Here is a 19,132-nt window from a genome sequence, read left to right as displayed (position 1 = left end):
ATTTGGCCGATGGCCTCAGTTTTAGTTTTAAATTCATATTTTCTTCACCCCAACATCCTGACGTGTGACCGTCACAACCTCCGGCTCACACACAGACAAAATGGCTGCCGTGACACCTGAAACATAAAGTTATTAACCAAACATGTAAACAGTTCGTTGACAGCGTTTGTTACTCAGTGAGGAACCCTCAAAATAAAACTCTAATAATAATAATAATAATAATAATAATAATATTATTACGTCTCCAGCAGAAGCGTGACGGAAACATGTCCAGCACTAAACTGTGTCTGATAAATGCAGGGTTAAAAATATACAGTGATGTGTGTTTTATAACCAGTGTGAATGTGACATGTGATAATCAGGCACAGTGGGATGTTACATCAGAGCTGATCTTTAAAATCAAATCTACATATGATCCCTACACTGGCAAACATGATTCGTCAGAGCCCAGGGAGTGACTTACTTATTTAAACATGTTTTTAGAGGCCTGAAGAAGTCAAGTGTCTGAAATAAAGAGGCTGCAGCATGTTGGCTTCTCTGTGAGGCTGCACTGAGACACAGCGCTGCTCTGAGCTGAACACAAACGTCACATCAGTGACACTAACGTGCTGATATTTAGCAGGTTGCATCATCACTGATGTCATTTAACATCTTAGCATGCAAGGGACTTCTGGTTATGGCGGCGTGCTGATCACACCTGATCTGTTTCTACATCTAAAATTAAAACTTTTCAAAGGACCTCATTCTGCATAAAAAGTGTCACAAATGGTGTGTCGACGTGCTGCAGGTGAACGTGCTGCAGGTGAACGTGCTGCAGGTGAACGTGCTGCAGGTGAACGTGCTGCAGGTGAATGTGCTGAAGAACAGAAACAAGGACAAAAATTAGACAGAGGAATATTGGATTTCTCTGGAACGCTAACTTTTTAGCACATTAGCTAACGTTAGCTTCCATAGCAAAACAAACAAGTGTGGTCCTCCTTTGTAAGATTGGCTTCCTGTGACATCATCCATCCACTGAGTGAGAGCATACGGGTCGGCCAGTCTGGTCCCGTTGGTCAGTGTTTACTTATTCAAGTAACACTGGCGGTCCCGGAGAGTGAGTGACCTGACATGGTGCGTTGGTAAATTCAGTCTGACGCTCTACACTAAAATGAGAGCCCTGTTGGTGGAAGAAACGGAGCGTTATATTTCTACATGAATGAACCAACGGTTAAGTTAATCACACATTCACTCCGCTCGGCGCTCTGCTGCTCCGTCTCCACAGACAGAGTGTCCAGAGTGCGCTCTGCCACTCTGAGAGTGCGCTGCTCTGGATAACCCAACGCTACATTCAGACAGCGCTCCCAATTTATCAACGCTCCAGTTTGTGTCAGAGTGCGCTCCCACACTCACAATGAGTGTTTCTGAACGCACCACTCACATCATCTTCCTCCATCGTCTAAAACAAGACAACACAACTTGTTAGCTAGCGCTAGCTAATGTCTGTGGAGAACTGTTTTGCCTCCAGCTAAGCCCCGCCCACCAACAAACATGTCACACTGTTCACTAACAGTAAAGGGTCTGTAGGTCAAAACTGATTTTCAGCTTATTGCATTCTGTTTTTATTTATTTTTCCACAGCGTCCCTTCTGTTGGAATCAGGGTCGTAATCATTTGGACCATTTTTTCAGTTGGAACAAGCAAACTGTTCATCTGGCATTCACACTTTAGATCATGATGTTTTATTGAATTAAAAACTGAACTTAAACAGGAAATGTTGATAATTGTGGGAATTTACACCTGAAAAAAAACATAAAATAAAGGACAAGAATCTCATGAACATGACATGCTTCTAAAAGTCAGTTGTGTTTCTCTGGCAGATGAAAACATTACACAGACTGAGTCCAGTAACAAAGGAGAAAGAGTAAGTAAATAATAAATACAATCAACCACATGAAACTACAGTTAACAGCTAAACAACCAAAGTTCTCCCAGCGAGCAGGAGGAGGGAGGTGAAGCAGGAGAAAATCTGAAAGCTGAAATAAATATGTCAGAAGGTTTTACAGATGAAATGAATCAGGACGAGAGCGCAGCTGCATAGGGAGAAAATGTTCTCCTGGTTTCTGTCTGAAATGCAATGACATCAATAATTCAAGTGTTTGCCTCCTGAATAAACAATAAATCCTGCTAAAAACATGAAAGTGAAGTCATTACAGAAACAATAGAGGAGCCATTTTGTTTCTTGCTCACACTCTTGCTTCAGTCTGAGGTGAACCCTAAAACGTCGGCCCCGTCGATACGAGAAACTTTTCTGGGAATTATCTCTAAAAATCACTGAGTCTACGGCCGAGCTCTGAGCTCGTGGCTCTGTAAGGCAAAACCAGCTGGAGGGGGGGTCTTATATTAACATCTGCCCTCCACTGTGTCGTCCAGGCTCACTGTATTTGTTAGCATGCTAATGAGCTAGCTCACATGTGATGATGCTAATAACAAAATGCATGTTTGACTTCACGCTCAGTGAAGAACCATCTCATGGGATAAAAGCAGGATTCGTGCCATGCGGATCGTTTCTCTGTTCATCAGAGACGTAAAGTGTTTCTCCTGTTGCTACTCTGGAGAAACTCTAACAGGTGATAATCATGCGTCTGTAATAATAGAATAAAGTCATAATACTCTGGAGGCCGTTCTCTCTGTGACGATACTAAAAATACAGCAGTGACGCAGACGTGTCGGCAGACTGGAGTTTTACTTCCTGGAACAGTTTTTCAGACGCTACAGGCTGAGTAATGCTCCCTGTACGCATGGAAATAGATTTGTCTGTCCGCCTTCATACCGCCACACATCAATCATGCTGACACAGATACAGCCTGTAGGTGGCACTAGAGGGCGGAGTCAAGGTGACGGTGGAGGAGGTCGGAATATTGTACCTTTTAACAGAGGCAGAGTTGTAGACAGCAGCGCTCTGTGCAGCCATTAAATACACTGCAACACGTGGACGTTCACTTGGACTGAACAATGAACTGATTAGAATCAGGTGGTCAGAGGTCAAAGGTCAGTGTGACCTCACAAAATATGTTTCTGTCCAGAACTGATGAATTCATGAACTAATCATGACCAATCTTCACACAAATGTCTAACAGGATAAAATGATGAAGGTCAAAAGGTCAAAGGTCAGCTTGACTGCGACATCATCATGTGAGACATTTGGTCAGACACTCAATCTGTGACTCTGATCTTCTCCAGTTCTTGAAGTTGAATATTTGTAGAAATAAAACTCAGCTCTGCCTCACACGGCTGCGTCACAGAAGAACATTAAAGACCGTCCTCCAGGTGTTTCTATTATTTTAATATTTACACTTTATAAGAATTATAAAAAGACAGCTGGGAACAGATTGTTACAGGGTCGACTGTGTGGGTACAAAACATCTGTTAGTTTAACTTTACTGGACTGTTGGTTACGGTTACGATAAGAGGAGAAGTCTGCAGGCAGTATGTTGTTAGATAAATAGATTCAGTGAGGTGTGTGTGTGTGTGTGTGTGTGTGTGTGTGTGTGTGTGAGACATTCATCAGCTCTCTGACCACTCGACTGACTCCACAGGTTTCTAAAGGTGCAATCCGTCTTTCTTTCGTGAAATGAAATTGTTAGAATAATCTGTGCTTAAACATAACGGCAAATTAATTTTCTGCTGTCGACTTAACGTTGCTCTAAAATGTGTCAGAGTGTAACAGTGTTTAGTTTTCCATCGCGTCCATGTGGTCATTTCCTAACTGGGTCCGTCCCTCCCCTTAGTCGTGCAAACTAGTTTGTTAATTACGTCCGACTAGAGTTTGAATCTGATGTCTTTGAAAAATGCCAGGCAAGAAAAACATTTTTTGAGATGTTTTGGAAAATTTGTCCATAAAAACGTGCTGGAACCCGTAAAGATCTTTGTCTGCAACAAAACAATTTCAAGACTTTTTAATACTGTCAAAAGACATAAACAGAAACCGTCACTTTCTGAGACCTTGTCTCCACCAAAGAGTTTTTTCCTGCTGTAAACACCAGGCGCTCCTCAGGAAACGCCCAGCTGGGAGAGTTTGAGAGCGCTTTGGAGGCGCAGCGTTTTTGTCAGCTGAGGCGCTTTGGTTGCATCTAGCTGCGATGCTACAGTATATCCGCCAAAGGAAACACGTTGGCAAGATGTAGAGCAGAGCACTCGCTCTGGATGAGCGGAGGCTGAATCATGCAGGCAGAGAGGACGGACCGGCCCGTCTGTGTGAGATCATGAGAGGAGATTCAGTCTTGCCATTTTTTTTCGACCTGACGTGTGGTTTTTAGCAACCAGTCTTCCACACTGCCTGCGTGAGCAGTGCACGTGCGTCGTGGAAACTCTTGTTTATTTTTTTTCGCCGGTGTGAACAGGTCAGAGCAGCCACACTGCCCACGTGAGCAGCACCGCTCAGGCGCAGAACATCTCGCATATTTTTCTCTTCATGATGCAGTTTTCAACAAAAACAGATTTTGAAAATGTTTTTTTCATACTGACATGATTCCACCTGTCACTACAGTTTCGAGTCTTTATCTGTCACAGACATGAAAAACAAATATTTCTTTTTAACTCATCATTTCCTGTTTACAAAATAAAATCCTCTGACATTTCTGTGGGCAGAATCCCTTCATCTGTTCACACGAGGCTTTTTATTGTGAAACATTTGCAGGGCCGTTTTGTAGACGATGCAGCGGCTCCATAAATGATCCCAGTATCAGCTTTTGTGGAAACACATAAGTTATGTTGTGTTCGCTCCACCACGGCGAGTCAGACGGTGGATAGCAGACTTGGTGATTTACGGTGACGCTTGGTGCACTGAGTCCTTTTCCCTCTTTACCTCTGTCACTGTGATCAGTCAGTGTTCAACAGGCCGCCTCTTCATTTAGAATATTTTCAAGTTATTTAATTGACAGTGTTTTATTGCCGTTTAAATCAAGGCTGTTATACAGATATTTAAAACAAACAGTATGTGGCCAGAACTCTGGAACACTGACGGCCATATTGGCCATTAAGTAAAGGTCTAGCGTAAACCCTGCGCCCAGCGCCTCATCAAGCTGAAATACTCTGACCCCAGGAAAAAGGCTTTGGTGGACACAGCCCCTCAGGCGGGTCGTTCAGGTACAAACAGCAAGCTGGAGTTTTAAGACTGATCCACTCTGGAAAACATTTTGTGAGAGAAGAGAGGAGAAGATGCATTTTTAAATTTCACCAGCTTAATGTGGGCGTACTCTCACTGTGACTCACGGCTCCTTTGTGTGGCGTGGAGCGCGGACACTACTTTACCACAGAAAGTAAAGTCTGAGAACAAATACAATCACATTTGAGGAAACTGCTGACTGTGAGCCAAAACATCCCGCTGCTCCAACAAGTCTGTATCAAGCTCTGAAAATAGAGCTGTAAAAAGAAATCTCCAAACTAAAACCCAAGCCAGAGTGTCTTATTCACACTCGTACGTGCCGTAGATTTGTACCTCTGTAAGTGAGCTGAATAACAGCACTGAATCAGACTGGTCCTCAGTATTATGGGATGTCAGCGGAGCAGTTATTGGCACTGCAAAAATGGATCAGGACTCTAACACCAAACAGAAATAAAACTTCCCCACAGCTCCTCTCAGGACCGTCAAGCTCAACGTGAAACAGTCAAAAGGAAAGTATCGTGTGTGATTTGGTTTCAAAGAGGGAAGTGACGGAGTGAGCGCAGCGCCTCACAGCAGAGTACGTGACAGTATTTACACAGAAGGTGACGCCCTCTCTGACTGAACACGTCTGTGTGGTTGGTTTTGTTAGTTAATGATGTCTATTTGGCCAGTTCTCACGTCTTCAGTGGGTCAGTTTGACAACTTTATTTTAAGATTAAAGGACCATACCGCTGTTTTTACATGTTTCAGTCCAACAAACCACAAAGTGTCTACGTCATATTTCTGATGCTCAGGATCCAAAGCATGCTGCATGTTTTAGACTTGAAACTTGACTGAGACGCATCGCAGAGAAAGTTTGGTTTATTTTATCACAACAAGACACTAAAGTCCAGTTCAGACCAAAAATTCACAACGAGACGAGTTGAAACAAACAACTACTGTTGATGCTCCGTTCTGTAACGCTGTAAAAAGCTGGCGGTTTGCACAGAAGTGACCACCATGAGACGGCGTATCATCTCTAGTCAACAACTCTCTGTGCTTCTGATCTGTAACGCTGACAGGAAGTGACCACCGTGAGACGGCGCATCATCTCTAGTCAACAACTCTCTGTACTTCTGATCTGTAACGTTGACAGGGGTGACATGGCGAAGACAGCAGGCAGCAAAGAGTAATGATAGTCAGCAGAGTTTAGCTCAGGGTTGCTGTTCGACCTCATGAGACGGCCATGTTTATTGTTCAGTGGTGACGACTGCAATAAAGCAATTGTTAGAGAGCGGCACCTGAACGCCTCGCCATCCTTCCCTCTGCATTGCACTTCCTGTTATGGCTCAGCATGCTGCTTGTCTGATCCAGGGAGCACCTCCAGAGCGGAGCCCTCGGCGCCAAACAGAACTGTTTTTAAATTTGTCGCAATAAATGGTTCAAATTACGACGTGTTCCTGACTGAAATGTCAGTAATTAGTTACACTACTCATTACTGGGAAAAGTGATATTATTACTGTAAGGTGTTATTGCCCAACACTGGCAGGTGATGTGAGGTGACACAGCAGGAGGCCTTCTGGTTCTCTGAGGTGTGTTTGGTGTGTCTGGGCCTTCGTATGCAGGTTTCTTATCGTTTGTTGAACTGTTATATACATTTCCCTTTCAGTGTCGACAGTGGGTGAGAGCTGATGTTTGTTTGAAAGACGTTTAAGGCTGACAGAACGCTTTGGAAAAAGACTTGGCTGACGTTTGTCTGAAACGTGCTCGCGATTTATAAGATAAGTTGAGATAAGTTGGATAAGCATGGTCCTTTAAGGGTCGTTACGGGGGACGAACGTTATCAGTGGAACGTCCTCTGAAGGATATCTGTATGTGTGAATGACAGGCACATCTCTCAGCTGATTGGACTCCTCTGTGTGTGTGTGTGTGTGTGTGTGTGTGTGTGTGTGAGTGTGAGGTGTTTACAGCCTACAGTAACAACATGTCATATTTATAGTGAGTGGCACAGCGTTCCTTTAGTTTCGGCAGTGGGGATAAGGTGTTCATGCGTCTGTCCTCGTGTTCACGTGTCTTCATGCAGCTTTCTGCTCCTCATTGTCGTGTATGTGTGCGTGTGTGTGTGTGTGTGTGTGTGTGTGTGTGTGTGTGTGTGTGTGTGTGCTTCACTGCTCCGCAGCCTGGGTGCAGTTCAGCTTCCTGAACCCCGGCAGTGTGACGCGCCCATGGGAGTAGATGTCGCGGTCGGAGCCCTGGTTCATCCTCTTGACCAGGTTCTTCTCGTACAGCAGAGGGTGGTAGGCGCCAAGCGTGCAGGCGGCATCGTAGAAGCGCTGGTAGTAATGGCAGAGCTCCGTCTTCCTTCGTGACGGCAGGAACTCGTAGACGTGCACGAGCTCGCACAGCGACATCATCAGGACGGTGCCTGGTGGGACATAAAGGAGAGAAGAACGTGATCATATTTTTCTTAAAGAGCAGTTTTTGTTAAGTAACTGTATCATCTTCTCTACTGTACTTTACCGTGTTTCTTTATTGTACTTTACTGTGTTTCTTTATTGTATTTTACTGTTTCTTTATTGTACTTTACTGTGTTTCTTTATTGTATTTTACTGTGTTTCTTTATTGTATTTTACTGTGTTTCTTTATTGTATTTGACCATGTTTCTTTATTGTATTTTACTGTGTTTCTTAATTGTATTTTACTGTGTTTCTTTATTATATTTTACTGTGTTTCTTTATTGTACTTCACTGTGTTTCTTTATTGTATTTGACCATGTTTCTTGATTGTACTTTACTGTGTTTCTTTATTGTACTTTACTGTGTTTCTTTAGTGTATTTTACTGTGTTTCTTTATTGTATTTGACCATGTTTCTTTATTGTATTTTACCTTGTTTATTCATTGTACTTTACTGTGTTTCTTTATTGTATTTGACCATGTTTCTTTATTGTATTTTACTGTGTTTCTTTATTATACTTTACTGTCCATGTAAATCATATTTTACATATAAGAGTAAAAGTTAGAGGGGATGAACTCAGGTGTTCTGACACCTGGGTTTGTGAAGTACACAGATTCACTAAACTCAGATGGGAACAAATCTGTAATCTCTCCTCCGTCATTAGAGTTAGACTGTCACAAAGTTTTAATGCGAGCGTTGGTGTGTCACGTACCCAGCAGGCCAGAGGAGGGCGGGTTCTTCTGGATGGGCTCGGCCATGTTGTCTTGTATTCGTTGCCAGACCTGCCACTCAAAGCGAGGATGCAGGATGTAGAAGGGCTGCAGAGGATGAAGCCTCCTGTATCTCTGGTACTGGGTGAAGATGGGGTAGTCTGTCCTGTTGTACCACTGCAGGGGGGGGTAACATAACACAAGGCTTCTTTAAAACATCGTCCTGTACTGTAGGTTTCTATTCTGGAGCTCCTGATAATAAACACAGAGTCAAACTGTGAGTGAAGAGTGTGAGCGAGTTGAAGGAGGAGACAAAGGGGGAGGCATGAGGTGACTTCCTGTCAGAGCTGAGGGCATTTTTTGTTTCATGTTCTGCCAACATTGTGTGAAAGCAATGAAAAACACAGAGCATGGTTTAGGAACAGTTATTAAAGGTTCGACCCTCTGGCTTTTATGTAAACGTCACCTGAGTGAGGTCAGCAGAGAAGGGGGCGGGGTCCCAGGCCACCAGGGCACCTGAGCTGTACAGAGAGCTGGACAGGAAGCGATGGTCATCAGACGCCATCACCTACAACACAAGTAAACAAATGCCTTATATCTATCTGTAGCACACGCTGACTCGGACACTGATCTTAATACATGATCTTTAATAATCCCACTGTTTATTAAGAGACACAAAGTCGGCTCATTTAAAACCTCTCACATGATCAAACCATTTACAGACGTGACGTTAAGGTCATTTTAACTAATTATTATTAGCTGTAGAAAGATTTGTGATGTAAATGTTTCCACAGCAAGAAGCTTCTGAAGTCTTAAAACCTGAACTGTTGTGTTCACACCGGGCGTCAATAAAGAAAAACATGTGACTCGATGTAAAGACGTCATTAGACGTGAATTCCCAGCGGGCAACGCAACGGATGTGACGTGAAATACGCAAATTAAGGAGCGAGTAGTGCGATTTCACATCATGTGAGAGTTTGAAAAATCTGAACTAGTGACCAATATGCATCACAATAGCCAATCAGCATTGAGATCCTCCGGGGACGTTTGACGCCAAGGACGCACTGGTGGAAGTTCATTTATCGATTCAGCGATTGCACAAGTGTACGACACGAGTCAGCACAAAAGTTCAAACTCAGAATTTTCAGTTCAGTATTTGAAAACCACGTCATTTTAAAATGAGTTAGGAATAAAACATATTCATCATTCAGTTGTATTTTTGCTCTGGTATTAAACCTTCTTTGTCCTCTGACGTAAGAGTCAGATATATTCCTGTGTTTAAAGACACAAACACATGAGGACTGTCTTCGTGTCAGTCGCTGTATGTATCCTTCAGCAGGTCAGCGTGTGTACCTGGGAGTTGATGAGGCGGATTGTGGTTTTAGAACCGACATCCTTCTCGTAGCCGGTGGTCGGCGCGGCGTTGAAGCGCAGCACGGCATCATGAGAATCTGTGATTTAATTATAACATTTTAAGAAGTGAAACATCGATGATGTCACACATTGTTTCCTCCTCTGTAAATAAGTTGGACACAAAAGTAGAAACAGTTGATGAAGGAGTTCACACGTTTGTGTTTAGCGTCTAAAACAAAACAGACTTATATCAAACATGATGATTAAACATCTCTCACCTATCTCTTTGCCAAGTCCGGAGTAGCGCAGCGACCCTGCTGATGACACCACAGCACAGCTCCTGTACGGCCCGAGGTCAGAGGTCAGCTGCTGCGGTGGCAGCTGTGCGGCCCAGGGCACTGACGAGAAGGGCTGGAGGTCAGAGGTCAAAGTCGTGACCTCTACCTTGTCCTTCATCTGGCAGAGAAGCTCAGGGCCGCTCAGCTTGGGCCTGCTGGACACACCGCCGGGGCCGGAGAACTGCACTCCGTACTTATTCATCGCCTGACGAGCGTGGTTATAATATTTAGAGTCAGGCTGAATTTTATGATTTAAAATCAAGTCAGATTTTATTCTCAGACTTTAGACTTTTATCTCTACTGAACACCAAACTAACCTGATAATTCTGCACCACCTTCCTCAGCCTGCTTCCCAGCATGCTACTGGACATCTCGTCATCCCACACCTCTCCCAGGAGACCGTGAGGTCCGAAGAACTCCGCGTCCCCCACTCTGCCACTCAGCTCCCCCCTCCGCCGGCCTCCAAACAGGGTCTCGAGGGCACGCGTGAAAGGGCGCGGCAGCAGCCGAGTGAAAAACCCAGAAGGCTCCCGCTCTCTCTGCTTCCGCTTTGACGATTCCTCAGCATCGTGGGTGCGGTTCGGGGAGGAGAGGACGGGGATCGGACGGTGAGGGTCGCCTGGGACAACACCTGGGAGTTTCTGAGGGTCGATGTACATGGGCTTGGCTCCGCCTCGCAGCACCTGTGGGAGGCAGAGGGACGAAGATGACGAGTCAGGTAGGTCAAACATCCAGGGCTGGTACAGTGCTGCAGGGAGGACGTCTTGTTGTAGGCCAACCTAGAAGTTAGCGTCGCCTTCGTTCCTCAACAAAAAGCTGACGGGATTTTTACACTGGATTTTTAGATTACTGCAAAAAAAAAAAACTCTGTGGCAACAAAATTTATGATAATTTAAGGTTTTGTTCAGAATGATAATCTTCATTAATTACCACCACTTTTATTATTTCTGAAGTGTAAATTCAGTCGCCAGACATAAAAAGCTAACAGCTATAAACAAACCAGAGTCCTGCACGGGTCAGTGTTTGAAAACCTGTCAGGTCAGGGGGCATTAATTAAAGTCACACACTGTAAACATCTTTTTCTTATAATTTCTTACTGTCCTTTTAAATGTTCAGATATCCCATGAGTTATGGTAAAATAGCAAACTATTTTCAGACTGTGGTTCCACCCCTTGTCAGTAGGGGGCGCTGCAGCACCCTCAGCACCCACCTGCCCTTTGCAAAATGTGAAAGTCTCTTCAGCTCGTGTTCACCACAGATCTTATTTCAGGTGTTGAACCAGAAACCCATCAAAAACCAGCTAACTTCAAGACGTGAGAACCAGGAGCGCTAACATGCTAACTCGCTAACTCACTTCCTGCTTTTAGGACTCATTCCTGCAGCCGTCTGATTTCATCGACCACCTCAGGTGAGGACGTCACTCTTAACTGGACTAAAATTATCAGTGACACATTTTTAGTCTGACTTTTAGGACCAGAAGAAAAATCATTTTCTTTTCTAACTCAGTAAATCACTTTGGGTCACATGATGCAGCTAACACCCACCTTAATGACAGAGTGTGCACGAGGCTGAGCCCGTGTCCGAGCCCGGACTCCGAAGATGGCGTCGGTGACGGGCACGCTGTTTTCAGCGCAGATGGCGTAGAGCAGAGCCATGGAGATGCAGAAGAAGGCCATGCAGAGAGCTCCACGGCGAGCCCGACGCCTCAGACGCCACAGCAGACTGACTCGGTCCATCGCCGCCCCGGGGATCTGCAGAGGACATTCACACTTTAGCTACTGTCTGGTAAGTCCGTCCAACCCTATGAAATGTTCCCTACAAGTTAAATCAGGATTCAGGAAACAGTTTCAACAGCTGAGCTGCAGCTGATGAAACACCTCCCAGGGTTTAATGTTCTGATCGAAGTAGCTGAGTCAGAGATGCTGTTTGACTGTCAAAAGATCAAATGAAAACTAACATTCAATAATAATAATTCAATAATTCAATTCAATTCATACTTTATTAAAGACACATCTCAAGGAGAGGTCCATAGCACCATAAGAGCAAGACAAACAACATACACAATTTAAAAAAAAAAAAAAAAAAAAAAAAGACATTTAGGGAATTTCTTTCCATTTGACACAAACGTCCACTTGGATTAAGAATGAACTGATTAAAATTTGGTGGTCAAAGGTCGCTCGACCACACAAAATATGTTTTTGTCCATAACTGAAGAGTTCATACACTAATTATAACAAAACTTGACCCAAATGTCTAACAGGATAAAATAATGAAGGTCAAAAGGTCAAAGGTCAGCTTGACTGTGACATCATCATGTTTTAACGTCATATCTCAGGAACAGAAGGGGAGACATTTGGTCAGATACTGAATTGGTGACTCTAATCTTGAAACTGTGCTGATTGTATAGATCTTCTGTGTGTGAAGCATCCATGTTTTCACTGACATGGATGGAGACTGTCAGAGACACTGGACTGGTGGGCGGAGTCATACAACCACAGGGTGGACTGGTGGGCGGAGTCATACAACCACAGGGTGGACTGGATTCTAGTTTTCTTAGAAATCCTGTTTTTATTTGGCCTATTTATGGATAAATTAATCTGTAAATGAATTACTTTTTTTGTCTGATATCAATGAATGACGTGCTTTATAATGATCCCTATTACACATGTGGTCCTCCACAGTTTCCAGTGAAAATGATTCCTTCCATAATAATCCACAGACTATCTGTGAGGCCACTACCAGTCTACTACTAGTAGACTGGTAGTGACTACTAGTCTCAGTCGCGTGGGAAAATATTTTGTAGTTAGTCATTTGAAACAACTACTGAATCTTTGCGTCTGTATACTGTATGTGAGTGAGTGAGTGAGTGAGTGAACGAAGAAGAATAAGGACATTGGAGCTGCCATCACTGCCCCGGGTGATGGGGGAAATCAGGGGGAAAGAGCAGGGAGGAGGAGGAGGAGGAGGAAGATGGCTTGATTCATCAGAGGATGGAAAAACAGGAGGGAAGGCGGGGCGAGATGTGCCTGAAGAGAATGACAAGAAGAGAGAGATACTAAGATAGAGGGAAGTGGGGGAAGTCCATCAGTGGATGCTTTTTATCCCACAGTGCTTTACAGCCTCCAGACTGTAATGAGGCTGGTCACCAGCTGGGGAAAAATAAATTAATGGCCACATAATAATAATAATAATAATAATAATGATGTGAAGGAGAAGAAACAGGAAATCAGTGGTTCACAGAAAGGTGTTCAGTTTTAATCCTGATGAAAAAGCAAGCAAACAAATAAAAGAATAATCTGACTCTTGTGAAGTTCGTGTGAGGCCTCTGAAGAGCACAAAGCTTCTTTGTACAAAGAGTTGCTCCGACTGATGAAACTCTAAAGTGGCATTTATACTTGTGTGGCGGTGTGTCTGTGTCACTCTGCAGTTACACCTCCAAAACACTAGTCTGCGACGGAGGTTTCTGTGAAGTGCTGTAAAGTTTAGTTGATTCAAAACACACATTAAACACACATTAAACACACGTTAAACACACATTAAACACACATTAAACACACATTAAACACACATTAAACATGGCTTCATAGAGACAGTTTCAAACACAAATCAGCTTCACTATAACTCGCAGCATTCACAGACAAACACTTGTCTTTATCTGGACACATTTTCCCCACAAATACAACATGCTAACGTTATTAGCACAAGCCTATGGCATTTTACATTGTATAAATTAGCCTAGCAGCTAGCAGAGATTTCCTCTGCTCATATTTCAGCCAGGATAAATCACACACAGTGTGTGGAGGCTTTATTGTCTTCACAATTTACTGTTTCTTATCTGTGAAATTAAAGTAAATCAAAGCTTTGTTTCCACTGAGGGAAATGGTTTCAGCTCACAGAGACAGACAGGAGGTCTGCGGCACTGTGACGTGGTGTTATACTTCTGGGGAAGTGCACGTCAGGCTACGCTGTAGTTTCCATGTCGACGCAGAGCCTATGGTCGATTCAACGCAGAAGTATAAATCCCACATAAAGTGTCAGCCCTGTGATTGTCTGCCGACCTGTCCAGGTGACCTGCCTCGATGAAGACCTGCAGACACCAGACTCTTACTGCACCTCTGCTAACAGCTCACCTCAACACATCAACATATTTTACCGGCCCTGCAGAGTGACGGAAAAACACCTGCAACAAAATAAATCAAGACAAGCGCCAGGGCCACACTGCCAGCGTAAGCAGTGCATGACGGCCTCTTCACTGAAGGTCTGCGGCTCACTCGTGTCAGTGTTCACACAGACAGCGGTGCTGCCATAGTGTGCTGTAAAGTCGTGTTCACACCAAAGGTGATGTGAATTTTGTCTTCAGTTACTCATTTGAATGCTTTAATATTTTGTGTTAACTCACTTGACACAATTGCAATTTCTGAATGGTTGAATGAACTTCCGCTGGTGCGTCCTCGGCACCCCCGGCATGCTGATTGGCTATCGCGGTGCAAATTGGTCGCTGAAGTTCAGATTTTTCAACTCTCACAAATGAATTGCGCTGCTTACTTAATTAGTGAATCTCGTGTCATTCGCCTCACGTGCATCTCGTGTCTAATCACGTCTTTACATTGACTTTACACTTCAGTCACTCATTTCCACAATTAAAAGCTGATACTAGACTCATTTATGGAGCCGTGCAGACGACTGCATCGTCTACAACAAGGTCCTGCAAGTATTTCACAATGAAAAGCTTCGTGCTAACAGATGAAGGAATTCCATCCACAAAAACACCAGAGAGCTTTTATTTCGAAATGTAAACAGGAAATGTTGAAGTTATAAAAATTAATATTTAGATTTTTTCATGTCTGTGACAGATAAAGACTCGAAACTGGAAAGGTGGAATAATGTCAGTATGAAAAAAGACTCCAAATTCCAAGATGTTCCCCAGCTGAGCGGTGCTGCTCACGCTCGCAGTGTGGCTGCTCTGACCTGTTTACACGGATGCTGAAAAAATAAACAGAGTTTCAGTGACGCTGCTCACACAGGCAGTGTGGAAGACTGTGACTGCTGTGGATGTGGCGTATGAAGAGGCAGAGACTCTGTACAGCTTCAGTGGACAAACAGATGTGTCTGTAATAAAAATCCTAAAACCTGGTCTTTATAAGTTTATATTTAAGTTGTCTCAGCAACGTATCTTATAGGTCACACAATATTAGGATATTTAATATGCTATAAATAAACGTATTTATTTATTAAGCATATTTCTCACCGGACATTTTGGCCATTGATTTCATCTGCTGGACAACTACATGTGACACCAGCCAAAAGCTGGCATGTGCTTGTTAATGTAAACTCTGAAGACCCCTGCCATGCTGAGCTGACTAACGAGTCAAACCAAGCCAAGCGTGTCACATCCAGAAATATTAACTCAAATATTAAAAGCTGATCTCGTGGTGATCTGAAAAAAAGCTGACGTACCAACCACCACCACCGTCTGAAGTGTCACAGAGAGCAGCAGTGATCCAGTGACATGTCATCACTGAGCCTCAGTTAATCCCTGCAGGATGGACGGGGGTCTAACATGACTCAGCGTTTCCTGCAGCAGGTAGAAGAACGCCCCAAAATCTGCTGATTCAAGTCGTCTAAGTGATGAGGCAAAAAACAAAACTTAGATTGTGATGTAAATCATGTTGTTTTAAGGGGGTGGCGCCCCCCGACCAGGTGCTGCTGACAGATAAACAAGAGTCCTTAAATCACTCTCAGTCCGGCCACTCATCTGCATCTAGGGAGTCTCTACGATGACCTGTTTCCCCTGAAAACAGCTTCCAGTGACACAAAAATGAGCTTTGAAGAGGGGCGACTGAGAGGAGGGGACCCTGTGGATCTGCCCTGGAGGGATTAAATACCCCATCTGGGCTAGGAACACCTTGCCTTGGGACGCCGCAGGAGGAGCTGCTGGGGGAGGAGCTACTTTGCTTCACTACTGCCACCATGACCTCGATAAGCGTCAGAAAATGGACGGAGTCTGAACGAGGATTGACTCTAAACAACACCAAACCGTGGATCCACTGAGCTCAGCCTTCCTGCTGCTGCACAGTATGGACCATACGAAGATGAATCGATTGGATCCATCACAAACAGCAGAGCACATGGAAAACAAATACACACATGACTGCACATTTGGCTTCATATGGGAGCAGAGAACTTATACAATCAATACCTTCCTGCTGTGTTATTTCTACAGCAGCCGCCACACACTGCTGACACATCAAGATCGTCAGCTGCAGCTTCATCTGTCTCAGTAACATGTTTTTCTAAGCAAACTGGGATCCTCACTGTGAGCGTAATGTCCACACTGACTCTGTTTCCAGTAACCTCTCAGCCGTCCGTCGAGCTGACCTGCCTTTACCGGGCTGACGGCAGAAATTTACTGAACCAAAACAGTTTTAATATCAGTTCCATGGGAAGAAATCAACTGTGGTTTTATGTTTTGATTCATTGATTTTATTTCCCCGCCCACTGCAGCGAGTGAGAGAATCTGCCTGTGGTGAAACAGGTGACCTCACAGACAGACTGGGAGCCTTCATCAGTCGATTTACCTGCAGATACAGTTAATACATTCAAAACACGTATACAGAAGGAAATCTGTGTAACAGCTGCCTACACACATTACGCTTCACTAAACGTGTAAATAAATAGACTTAAAGTGGGAACTAGAATCACAGCCCACCAGTTCACCCTGTGGTTGTATGACTCCGCCCACCAGTTCACCCTGTGGTTGTATGACTCCGCCCACCAGTTCACCCTGTGGTTGTATGACTCCGCCCACCAGTCCAGTGTCTCTGACAGTCTCCATCCATGTCAGTGAAAACATGGATGCTTCACACACAGAAGATCTATACAATCAGCACAGTTTCAAGATTAGAGTCACCAATTCAGTATCTGACCAAATGTCTCCCCTTCTGTTCCTGAGATATGACGTTAAAACATGATGATGTCACAGTCAAGCTGACCTTTGACCTTTTGACCTTCATTATTTTATCCTGTTAGACATTTGTGTCAAGTTTGGTCATAATTAGTGTATGAATCCTTGAGTTATGGCCAAAAGATGTTTTCACAGTGACCTTTGACCACAAAATTATAATCAGTTAATTCTTCAGTTCAAGTGAACGTTTGTGTCAAATTGAACAAAAAAAATAATAAATCTCCTTGGGCATTCTTGAGATATCACATTTACAAGAATGAGACAGAAAAGGTCACAGTAACTTTTGATCTTTGACCACCAAAATCTAACCAGTTCATCATTGAGTCCAAGTGGACGTTTGTGCCAAATTTGAAGAAATTCCAATGAAATATTGTGTTCGTAAGGATGGGACGGACAGGCTGAAAACATAACGCCGCCGGCCACAGCTATCACTGGCGCAGAGGCATAAAGACACGGGGAGTCTCGGTGACACGAGCGTATCAGAGTCATTGTATATACATTTAATAAAATGGTGGCGGACCTGTTGTGTGAGACGCACGAGTGATGGACAAAAACACTTCTGAAAGCGCTCTCAGTGGGCAACAGTTGTAAGGGTGTACATCTGCGTAAGCTGCTCTGAGACACTGTGGTCATTTGAGATAAAGTTTTAACTTGAGCATGCTAACATGCTAACGTTTAGCTATAATGTTTACCTCCACATTCACCTCCTTAGTCAAGAAAAATATAAAAGGTGATGACATCAGTGACGGCACTGGCAGAGCCAGAGGTCGGTGTCAGCTCTGTTGGGGTCAAATCAAACTATAACCCATCATATCTTTGTTGTTTTAATGTTCACTAAATAGATCCTTCCATCATGTGATGGTTACTGATGCTTTTTATTCAAATGTGTGCATTTGTTTCCCTTGTTTTTGGTCTCCAGACAGATCATGACTCGGCCCGTCAGCTGCATCTCAGCTCCTGTTTGGTCCAAGTTAGCTAACGTTACATCCTGATACATAAACAAACAAGGCAGGTCCGACCAGAGGGGCGTACCATGACCCAAGATTAGTGTCTCAGTGAGGTGTGTTGAGCCTAAAGCCAGAGTTTTCCAGGTTGTAACCTGGCTAGATCACCATGGTAACTAATGCTGCAGACGCTAACCTGGTTATGTTCCGAGATTCAGCTTGAAACCAGCTAAAAGGCTCCTCTCATCGCTGCTTTGAGTCACTCTGGAGTCAGTGTGGATCTATGAGCGACACAGACTGTCAGCTGAGGGGGAACATTATAAATAAACTTTATGTAGATCCATTAATCATTTAATTTATTGCTTCAGCTTCAGATGAATCATCTGTCTACACAAAGTCAAAGTTGATGAGAAATGTCCCAAAAAACTCACCAAATTAATGTCTTCAAACAACCCAAGAACTCAGTGTTTGTGTTACAGCAACTTTTTAGGGATTCAAAACAGAAACACACATTTCTCTGGATGTCACTGAAATGAACCCCCTGAGGTCCAGTTCAGTCTGTGAATAAACCATCTGCCCTCCCAGCTGAGATATAACAAAGCCAATGAAAAGATTTCACTGATTGACCTCCGTCTGAAAATAAAGAGGCTTTTGGGAGGAAACAGCTGCTTCCACTCTGCGTCAATGGTAGGAAGGAGCTGCCTGGAGCCCCTCAGGGATCCTCCTGAGGACTTATCTCCCTGATGTTTACAGAGCAGGTTAAACTTAGACTGATCAACTGGTCTCAACAGAAAACAGTCAACACTGAGCACATGTTAATATATAAGGGTCAGAAAAAATACAGCATATGAAGTCCAGTTCAGACCAAAGATTCATGACGAGATTAAACTGTTTCAGAACGTTACAGAGAAAAGTGTCAGCGGTGTGAACTGGCCGGTCTGAGCTCGACTCAAGCCCGCTGATGATGTCACCTGACACTCAGCTGGTCAAATGGCCGGCGGCTGGTTTTAAAGCATGTCACCTGTTTCAACAGCCAATCAGCTTGTAGTGAAGTCTGCTGGTCAAGTCAAAATGACCACAGACGGCGTGTTGGCTTGCTAGCTATATTATTGTGGTGTATTGATTATGAATACAGTCCATCTGATGCTGGTTTTGTTTCATCACTGGAGCCAGTATCTCACTATCACTATCCTCATTCAGATTTTAAGAAGCTACAAATTATATTCAGCCACAAAATAAGTCTG

At 43.8% G+C, this 19,132-nt stretch overlaps 1 protein-coding gene across 7 annotated transcripts in view; it reads right to left on the bottom strand.

Annotated features, from left to right (window-relative positions):
* Positions 1-897: 897 nt before the first annotated feature.
* Positions 898-19,132, bottom strand: part of st6gal1 (ST6 beta-galactosamide alpha-2,6-sialyltranferase 1) — a 29,933-nt gene continuing 11,698 nt past the window's right edge. For 6 of the 7 annotated variants that reach the window (XM_050037576.1, XM_050037568.1, XM_050037551.1 and 3 more), the window contains 7 exons: positions 11,525-11,731; positions 10,298-10,663; positions 9,921-10,185; positions 9,643-9,740; positions 8,756-8,857; positions 8,292-8,466; positions 898-7,549 (listed from right to left, as the gene is read on the bottom strand). In XM_050037576.1, coding sequence (XP_049893533.1) covers positions 7,290-7,549; positions 8,292-8,466; positions 8,756-8,857; positions 9,643-9,740; positions 9,921-10,185; positions 10,298-10,663; positions 11,525-11,731 — 1,473 coding nt within the window. In that variant the 3' untranslated portion in view covers positions 898-7,289. Of the gene's footprint in view, positions 7,550-8,291; positions 8,467-8,755; positions 8,858-9,642; positions 9,741-9,920; positions 10,186-10,297; positions 10,664-11,524; positions 11,732-15,437; positions 15,516-19,132 lie in introns of those variants that run through there. The other variant, XM_050037599.1, reaches the window with a different exon arrangement.

The sequence above is a fragment of the Epinephelus moara genome, chromosome 3 (genome assembly GCF_006386435.1).
Source record: "Epinephelus moara isolate mb chromosome 3, YSFRI_EMoa_1.0, whole genome shotgun sequence".
In the NCBI taxonomy this organism is placed as follows: Eukaryota; Metazoa; Chordata; class Actinopteri; order Perciformes; family Serranidae; genus Epinephelus; species Epinephelus moara.
This window is presented reverse-complemented; position numbering and strand designations above follow the sequence as displayed.